The sequence below is a fragment of the Cheilinus undulatus genome, linkage group 15 (genome assembly GCF_018320785.1).
Source record: "Cheilinus undulatus linkage group 15, ASM1832078v1, whole genome shotgun sequence".
Classification (NCBI taxonomy): domain Eukaryota; kingdom Metazoa; phylum Chordata; class Actinopteri; order Labriformes; family Labridae; genus Cheilinus; species Cheilinus undulatus.
The window spans coordinates 46,942,523-46,952,832 of record NC_054879.1 but is presented as its reverse complement, the minus strand read 5'-3'; the positions used below and the strand labels follow the sequence as shown (position 1 = coordinate 46,952,832).

Below are 10,310 nucleotides of genomic sequence, written 5' to 3'. Positions count from 1 at the left end.
TCACATTAATCAGTTTGTTTCCAGACTTATACAGTAGGCTTTAATTGTCAAACTTAATTGTCCCATTTATCCCATTTTTGCCACATTTATCCCATTGTTGCCCTTTTTTTAACCATTTTTTGCCACTTTTCACACAATTAAGCTATCTTTGCCATTAAATACGACTTTTTTTTTGCTACTTTTTGCCCATTTTTGACCCTTTTCACAGGTTTTTCACCAAACTTCACCCATTTTATCTACCTTTTGACATTATATACCACTTGTTTCCTATTTTGCCCTATTTTGCCACTCTTAACTGCTTTTTGCCAATTTTAGTAACTTTCCCATCATTTTTTGCCACATTTGGACCATTTTTGCCCTTTTTCACAATTTTTTTGCCCATTTAAGCTACCTTTTGCCATTAAATACCACTGGTTTCCTCTTTTTTGGTCCAATTTGTCCAATTTTTTTAGACACTTTTCACACTTTTTTTGCCCATTTTATCCACCTTTTGACATTAGATACCACTTGTTTCTATTTTTTGCCCTAGTTTGCCACTCTTGACTGCTTTTTGCCAATTTTAGTAACTTTTCTATCGTTTTTGCCACTTTTGGACCATTTTTGTCCTTTTCACGTTTTTCCCCAACATTTTTCCCATTTAAGCTACATTTTTTCCATTACATACCACTTGTTTACTCTGTTTTTGCAACTTCTTTTAGCCACTTTTATCCCATTTTTGCCCTTTTTCACACTTTTTTGCCCATTTAAGCTACCTTTTGCCATTAAAAACTGCTGGTTTCCTTTTTTGCCCTATTGCTACTCTTGACTGCTTTTGCCCATTTTAATCACTTTTCTCTAATTTTTTGCCACACTTGGACCATTTCCCCCCCTTTTAACTTAATTTTATTGCTACTTCAAGCCGTTTTTGCCACTTTTCACCAGTTAGATTGTGGCTCTTGCAAAGGTATTTTTCAACAATTTGGCTCTTTGTTGGGTAGGGTTGAGTAACACTGCTGTATATGGTCAAATTACTGCAGTAAAGACAACCAGATATACCTTCAGGCTGAAATACATTTACCAAAGATAGTAGGAGCTGTTGTTTTAATCATTTGTATAAAGTCAGAAATCACCAACCATCATAAAATAGGTTTTATATTCATGTGGTTTGAGTTTACTTACTAAAAAAATAGAGCAGCAGAAATCTCTGGAGTGGTTTTATTTGCACAAAAAACTAAAATATGCACCCACCATGGTTTGTCTTTAGTTGGACCCTGTAAAGTAAAAACAAATCTGTATTTATATTTGTTGTATGACAGGTGTGTTATCAACCCCCAGGTCAAATTTTAGCCATGTAAAACACCTTTACGTTTATAAAATTAAGCTTCAAAATTATGAAAAATGAGGAAGTAAAATCTGCTCCAGAAATGGTGTGGGCGTGTCTGTTGAATGAGCTGAAGCCACGCCCACTCCGGAGAAATACGATCCCCTCAGACGCTACACTCTGAATTAATGAAAGCGCTCATGCTGTTAGCCCCGCCCCTTGACCTTACATTGACCTTTTGATCAGAGCACAGCTGCCTGGCCCTGTGGTTTTAGATTGTAGAGTTAGGGGGGCGGGGTCATTCCCTACTGTGGGATGATGACATCACCAGCCCTTATATTGGCCCCGCCCACATCAAACTCAGCCAGGAAAGAGGTGAAAAACCGTTCTTACAAAGAGAGAAATTTGTTAAGAAATAGGAATGTTTGTATTATTTTGATGCTCTTGCTTTATTAACAGCAACATTTTATTCAGCAGAAATGTTAAATATATTTGACCATTTTAATGTAAATATTTTAAAATAAGAAATCAAGCTTAAAATTAACAGGCATGTGAATTCTAAGAGTACCAGGGAAATCTTCAAATATATTTTATGAAAAGTTCCACTTGGGAATCATCACAAGTATTTCTAACTAATAATTAATTATTACTTTTTATTACTATATTAATTTATCTAATTATTAACTAATTATTTAACTGTTAAATACATTTTATAATGGTTTTTAATACTCACAGCCTTAACACTGTATGAAAAACATAACCAGATACACTCAGTACAGAACTGAAGAACAACTTATCATTGAAAGGTGACATATCAACCCCCTTTTCTACCTTTAACACACTCCTCTGAGGTCTAACTAGAATGCATGTGCTGTTTTAACATGGATCGAGGACCAGAGGTTTTTAGCCCTGTGTAAACCAGCCTCTCTCAGAACACTGTTTTAATGTCTCTTTAAATGCAAACGAGCTCCTCCTCACCCCTCCTTTCTCTTCCTGTGGCTGTGCTGACATAAGGATAGCTGTGTGCTTCCATAGTTGTGAGATGACTTCTATGGTAGACACTCCAGATACCCAAATATATGTGAGAAAATATTCTTTTTGTAACACTATGTCCCCTTTGAAATATTTTCTCAACTCTCAAAAGTTGAATGAAAATGGGAACTCATCTGCTGTGCTATCTTTTTTAGTTGGCCCAGGGCTCTTTGCACTGAAAGCAAACTGGAAGTCTTCACTTTGGTCTTGTTGGCCAAACAGGAAATCAGAACCTGTTAAAAAAAAAAAAAAGAAAAAAAGAATGGATATAGCTGTGGTTCCAAGCTACAGAGTCCCTTGAGGTACATGGGGGAAAAAAATAAAAATGATTATGGAATTTATTTATTTAATTTTTTTGATATGATGATGGGAATGTTTATTCTTTTTGGAAAGAGATTGCGAAATCTCGCAAACTTGTGTGAAATCTCACAAAGCCAACTGATTTGCGAGATCTAGCAAAAGTAAACTGAAATGACGCAGCAGTAGCTTTTTTTTAATTTATTTTTAATTTTATTGTATTTTTAATTTTATTATTTATTTTTATTTGTTATATTTTTTTAAATATATATTTTTTTATTTTAGTTCAGTTTTTTCATGTATTTTTATTTTATAATTTTTTATTATCATTTTAAAAATGTGTGTGTGTATACATATATATATATGTCTATATATATATATATATATATATATATTTTTTTTTTTTTTTTTTTTTTTTTTTAAAATTACGTAGCAGTAACTACTTTGGGGTCAAACCAAACAACCCAACAGTGCGAGCATCCGTGGGGGAGATTAATTGAGTTTTACTTCGAAATTGGCCTGAAATCAATCCGTGCCCGTCTGTACTGTGCAGCTGTTCGGAGGATTGCAACTGATTGCAGATGAATTCGACAGATCTGAGTAAGTTTTACGACAAAAGAGTCCCCTTTCACCCAAAATGCCTTTCTCTGAGACAAAAAGCATGCTTGCGACTAAGCACGGATTGAATGTCTTTATTTTCAGGCCAATTTCGAAGTAAAATTCAATGAATCTCCCCCATGGATGCCCACCCTCCGTTGTTTTGGTCGGTTTGACCTCAAAGTAGTTACTGCTATGTCATTTCAATCTACTTTTGCAAGATCTCGTAATCTGTAAAAAAAAAAAAAAATATATATATATATATATATATGTATATATATATTCCATTGTCATTTTAATTTTTTTCCCCACATATCCCTTAAGGGGCTCCGTAGAGATTTGGTAAGACTTACTGTCTGAAGCCTTGGGTTCGGATGTTTTCTAAAAGGAGATGGACACAGGTTTATTATTCAACTTAGGTAAAAGTGTAAGACATAAAAGAGGTTACAAGATAAATTTTGTACCTTCTCATTGAAAATGGGTTCAGTGAAAGCAAAAGATGAGTCCTGTAAAGAAACTTGTTGTTAATATAAATATTAAAAAACATGGATTTCTGTAAGATCACTTGTTCCCTCTGCATACCTCATCTTGTGATGAGCCTGCATCAAATCCAAATCCAGTGAACCCTGGGGTGCTGGGATCAGCATTCAAAGAGAACAGGAAAGGTGGAGATTTGGTGTCAGAGGTCCCATGATGTGGGGAGCTAGCAGGGCTAAAGCTGAAGTGAACACAGAAAACATGGACATCATAAGCTGTTGTGACAGTGATTCACAGCATTGGACAGCTCAGATTAAGCCTTACTTAAATGAGAAATTTGGAGTTGCTGGTGTCATTTTCACTGTCGCTGGGGACGACTGAGGATTAGTTTGTTGAGTTGATAACTGAGATGAAGCAGCGGGTCCCTCGTTCTCTTGGCTTGGTGACTTCACACTCTCTCTAGCATCTCCTGCCTCCATCTCTGCATCCTCTTTGTCTGATACAGCGGACTCGCTCTCCTACCAAGTAAAAAACAGGTCCATCAGCATTTCAGAGAGGTGAAAACTAGAGAATCACTTTAGACTGCAACTGCACCAAATCCTCTGTTTTATAATCTAATATTTAAAAATTAAATATGTTTAAAAGTTCATGTTCTAAATACAGTTTGGAAAAATCTCTTACTATCAAAACAATTCAGGGACCTTGCTGATTGGTCACATTCTCTGAGGTGTAAAACTTTTAAATAAGAAAATAGCTGCTGTAGTTTGTGGATGGGATCAATAACTAATAACAAAACCATACACTGATGAAGCAGTGTTAATTTCGTCGACCAAAGCTATGACGAAAAATGTTCATCGACAGCCTTTTTTCCCATGACAAAAACTAGACTAACAAAAATAGATCTGTGATGACTAAACCTGGAAAAAAGTAAGTTCAGTTTTCATCAAGATGACTAAAACTAGTCAAAAATGTAATGTAGTTTTTGTCGAGCATCCAGAATCTGTGATATTTTTCCGATGTAGGTAAATCTGTCAAACTACAGAAAGCAGGGACCCCAGGTTTGGCAGAGAACACACTACCATGATTTGGTACCAGATTTAGGCAAGAGAATAAATGCTTGGACTAAAAGTAAAGACTAAAATGTTTTGAGTCTTTACTTTTAGTCCAAGCATAGCTGCCAAAATTAATGCTGTGATGAACTGGGTGCTATGGAAGAGTGTAAAATTAAGAATACTATAAATAAGTGAAGGGCATTGTGGAATATTTAGATTTCAGTTTATAGTATGAATTGAACTTAAAACAATAAAACTAGTTTCTTGAAGAAACTGTTGTAAATATGTTTCTTCTTTGGTTGATAAAGGAGGAAAAGTGTGAATGTAAAGGTATATCTTTTAAGTAGAACTTAAACATTACCATAACTTGGTCCTCAGGTCCAGTTTCCTGGGTTTTCTCCTCAGTGTGCTTCTCATCTGGCCATCTTTGTTCTGCAGAAAAATGTAATATGCTGAGGGGATTATGTTTGAAAGATTATTTTGGGCTTTTTCCTTTATTGCAGGGGTGTCAAACCCAACCACAGCAGGGGCAGAAGTCTGAATTTAGGTCTAACCTGAGAGCCCAACAGGGTCAACATTTAACCATAAACTGTAAACCTTGTTTTCACAGGTAATTAAGGGGGAGAAAACTGATGATAAAAGATTTTGAGATTTGAAAAAAAAAAAGTCAAAATGATAAGTTTAAAGGCTCAAAATCTGAGATAAAAAGTCAAAATATTAGTTAAAAAAGGAAAGAACACAAATCAAAAGTCAAAATAATGTTTCCAAAAGGCAGATATATGAGATAAAAAGCAAAAATCATGAGTTTAAAGGTCAAAATATGAGATAAAATACAAAATCATGAGTTTAAAGTGTCCAAATATAGGATTGCAAATCAAAGTTAGAAGTTAATAAGGTCACATTATGAAATAAAAAAACAGAGTTTAAAACGCCAAGATATAAACTTAAAATTTAAAATTGTGAATCTAAAAGGTCAAAATATGGGATGAAATTCTAAATTGAGAGTTTAAAAGGTCAAAATATGGGATTAAAAGTCAAAGTTAGGAGTTTAAAAGGGCAATATATGAGATCAAATTTGAAATCATGATCTTGAAATTTCAAAATATGACTTGAAATTTAAAACTGGAATCTAAAAGTTCACAATATGAGATAAAAACTCAAAATCATAAGTTTAAGTAAGAATTTTGAAATGCAAATTGCAAATATTAAATTACTTTCTATCTCATTATATTTTTTACTCTTTTTCAAATTTCTATGGAGGATATTTCAAATCCTCAAGCTTAAATTCTTATTTCTACTCTGGAGGAACTCTGCAGAATTCAGACCTACAGGCCAGTTCTAATTAAAATATGATATGATCCTGCGGTCCGGGTAAAACTGCAGCAGGGGCCGGTTTTGGCCCCTGGGCCTTGAGTTTGACACCCCTGCTTTATTGGATATAACTGCTGGAGAGAGCAGGGAAATATGGAGAGAGTGTTAGAGGACATGCAACAAACAGCTTTAGAATCATGTTTAAATCCTGCAACCAGTTTGTGGAGGACTTCATAGCTTCTGTATGGGGACACCCACTGTACCAGCTGATCTTAACCAGCACCCTACGATTTTACATGTTGTGTCAAGTGTTTGATAAAATATGTAACAAGACCACACAGCTTACCTTTCAGCTGTTGTCTTGACAGCACCCTTGTGGTTTCCTCTTCTGGGACAAAGCTGTGGGTGGGGGTATCCTGGACCTTGCGTTCCTCAAATATTTCTTCATCATTCGCGTCCACAGATGTATTCTCATCATCCTACAAAAGATGTATTGAGATGTTTTTTCTCCTTTTTAATTGGTGAATGGTTATAGCAGGGGTGTCAAACTCAAGGACCAGGGGCCAACTCCGGCCCGTGGAACAATTATATCCGGCCCCCAAGATCAGATCATAATTGTATTCTAACTGGCCCACCAGTATGAGCTCTGCTGATTTCCTCCAGTATGATAATTTAAAATTCAACTTGATAATTTAAAATATCTTTGTTAAGCCATAAAAATCTGAAAAAGAGTAAGAAAGATTTCAAAATGGTCAATAATGTGGGGAAAGATATTAATTTGTGTTTTTATTTTAAATTTCCAATTCTGCATCTCAAGTTTAAGACTCAAACTTATGATTTTGACTTTTCATTTCATGCTTTGACCTTTTCAACTCATAATTTGGAGTTTATATGTCACAGTTTTATTTTTTAGATTACCAAAGTCATATTTTGACATTTTCAACTCCTAATTTTGGCTTTTTAATCCCATATTTTGAACTATCAGACTCACAATTTAAAATTTGAAGTCATATTTTAACTTTTAAACATGATTTTGATCTCACATTTTGACCTTTCAAATTTATGATTTCAACTTTCTCCTTATATATCTTTTGCTCTTTAACATTATTTTTCTGTTTTTTATATTGTGTTCTGATCTTTTGAACTAATACTTTGGACTTTTTATCTCAGATTTGAGCCTTTAAAACTTATCATTTTTACTGTTTTGAATTTCCAAATGATTTATCATCAGTGCTGTTTTTTTTTTAAATATATTTTATCACTAGTGAAAATGAGGTTGACAGTTATGGTTAAATGTTGACCCTTTCAGGCCCTCAGGTTAGACCTAAATCCAGAATCTGGCCCCTGCGGTGATTGAGTTTGACACCCCTGGGTTATAAGGTACAACCTCAAACCTTTACAGTTCAGGTAATGCTACTAGTATTGATTGATACTTCTGAATACTTTAGTTTGGTTAAGATGAAGAGAGGAGATATCAATGGAAGGTCCACTGTCTTCTTCTGTCTGAGGATACGGTTGTTTCTCTGGTAGTGGTAAAGGCTGCTGTTCTGGCGTACTGGAGACAAATGAAGACCCAATCAGAGAAAAAACTTTGCTGGAGGCTTTGTATCAACACTATCAGTAAAATTCACTGAAAAATACAGTACCTGTCTGACAGATTCTCAGCAGCAGAAGAATGTGCACCTGGACCTAGAAAAAACATGTCAAAGGTACTAGAAATTGTTCAGCACTACCAAAGCAAGTAATATAATGATGTTATCAAGTTTATCACCCCTGAGATTGTCCAGCTCTTTCTGTTTTACTGATATCTGGTCATCACAAGCCTTGATCCTAGACTCAATCTCCTCATTTTCAGCCTGCAGCGCCAGGAGCTTTTGTGCAAGAGGACTTTGGCAATAGAAGTCTTTATAGGACTGAAATTTCTTCTTACAGTCTGCAATTTTCTCTTCAAAGACTTTCCTAGTTAGTTGACAGAAAGGAGAAATAAAGCTTTATAATTTGCTCAAAATATTTATTTTACAATCAGACATTATAGCAAACAGAACCCACGTGTCATTGTCGTAGCTGACTTTTCTGCTCGCCAGTTCTTCTTTGAGCGATTGCTCATACTGGCCAAGCAGGCTGTTAGTAGTCTTAATGCTGGATGAACAACAAGCAGACAAATATTAATCTAGTTATGATTAAGTATCACTGTGATCCATTCTTATGTGACTTATTAGTCATCATACCTTTTAGCACATGCTTTATTGTGCATCAGAGTGCTCTGCAATGCCATGATTTTTTCTTCAAGTTTTTGGGTTTTGCTTTGAATTGTTTGGATGTAAGATTTCCTCTCAGCAATGTCATCTCTGAAAACTGTTCATAATGTCAAAACTGGATGAAAAACAGCTCAAGGTTTTAAAATGTGAGGCAATATTTCTATTTGTTCCTCCGTCATTCCTCGTGTATAATTGTGCAACTTAGACATACCTTTTATTTGTTGATTTAATTCATTCTTCTTCTGGGTAAGCTCCCGAGTTTGAAGAGCTATAAAGAACACACAAAGGTTATTTTCTATGAAATAAACTCGTATCCTTTTAAAATTTATCACAAAAACGAAAGTTTTAGCTCAGAGCACTGAAAGTAGCTTCCTGATGTCTTTAGCTAAGCGCTAACTTAGCTAGCTTTACCTTTGAAGTAAATAAAGCCCACAAAACTAATTATAAAACATAAAACCATTAATAAGCAACATAAAACTCTAAAAGGTAACCCACCACACTGGAAAAGCAGGTTGTCAATATTATTAAACGAGTATTGGTCGTCCATTTTAGCAGCAAATGAACCATTAGCCGACCCCTGTTTCAACTGACAGCGCGTGCTGCTGCCGTAACGCTCGTGGGAGTTCACCTGCCTCATCCAACACAACAGAAACGACGTTATTAAACCAGGATATTAGCCTCATCCAACACAACAGAAACGACGTTATTAAACCAGGATATTAGCCTCATCCAACACAACAGAAACGACGTTATTAAACCAGGATATTAGCCTCATCCAACACAACAGAAACGACGTTATTAAACCAGGATATTAGCCTCATCCAACACAACAGAAACGACGTTATTAAACCCGGATATTAGCCTCATCCAACACAACAGAACCGACGTTATTAAACCAGGATATTAGCCTCATCCAACACAACAGAAACGACGTTATTAAACCAGGATATTAGCCTCATCCAACACAACAGAAACGACGTTATTAAACCAGGATATCAGCCTCATCCAACACAACAGAACCGACGTTATTAAACCAGGATATTAGCCTCATCCAACACAACAGAACCGACGTTATTAAACCAGGATATTAGCCTCATCCAACACAACAGAAACGACGTTATTACACCAGGATATTAGCCTCATCCAACACAACAGAAACGACGTTATTAAACCAGGATATTAGCCTCATCCAACACAACAGAAACGACGTTATTAAACCAGGATATTAGCCTCATCCAACACAACAGAAACGACGTTATTAAACCAGGATATTAACCTCATCCAACACAACAGAAACGACGTTATTAAACCAGGATATTAGCCTCATCCAACACAACAGAACTGACGTTATTAAACCAGGATATTAACCTCATCCAACACAACAGAAACGACGTTATTAAACCAGGATATTAGCCTCATCCAACACAACAGAAACGACGTTATTAAACCAGGATATTAGCCTCATCCAACACAACAGAAACGACGTTATTAAACCAGGATATTAGCCTCATCCAACACAACAGAAACGACGTTATTAAACCAGGATATTAGCCTCATCCAACACAACAGAAACGACGTTATTAAACCAGGATATTAGCCTCATCCAACACAACAGAAACGACGTTATTAAACCAGGATATCAGCCTCATCCAACACAACAGAACCGACGTTATTAAACCAGGATATCAGCCTCATCCAACACAACAGAAACGACGTTATTAAACCAGGATATCAGCCTCATCCAACACAACAGAAACGACGTTATTAAACCAGGATATTAGCCTCATCCAACACAACAGAAACGACGTTATTAAACCAGGATATTAGCCTCATCCAACACATCAGAAACGACGTTATTAAACCAGGATATTAGCCTCATCCAACACAACAGAACCGACGTTATTAAACCAGGATATTAGCCTCATCCAACACAACAGAAACGACGTTATTACACCAGGATATTAGCCTCATCAAGAAACACCAGGA

The 10,310-nt window shown here is 35.7% G+C and overlaps 1 protein-coding gene across 1 annotated transcript; it reads right to left on the bottom strand.

The window, feature by feature from the left end:
- Positions 1-1,752: 1,752 nt before the first annotated feature.
- On the bottom strand, positions 1,753-9,135 carry LOC121522812 (protein SIX6OS1). Its single transcript, XM_041807466.1, has 14 exons — positions 8,820-9,135; positions 8,536-8,592; positions 8,295-8,421; positions 8,116-8,205; positions 7,838-8,025; positions 7,713-7,755; positions 7,510-7,621; positions 6,413-6,545; positions 5,117-5,187; positions 4,028-4,221; positions 3,809-3,944; positions 3,691-3,732; positions 3,580-3,607; positions 1,753-2,565 (listed from the first exon to the last, which is right to left on the bottom strand). Exons 1-14 carry the CDS (start codon positions 8,959-8,961, stop codon positions 2,438-2,440), a joined length of 1,491 nt encoding a protein of 496 aa, XP_041663400.1. The 5' UTR covers positions 8,962-9,135; the 3' UTR covers positions 1,753-2,437.
- Positions 9,136-10,310: the final 1,175 nt, after the last annotated feature.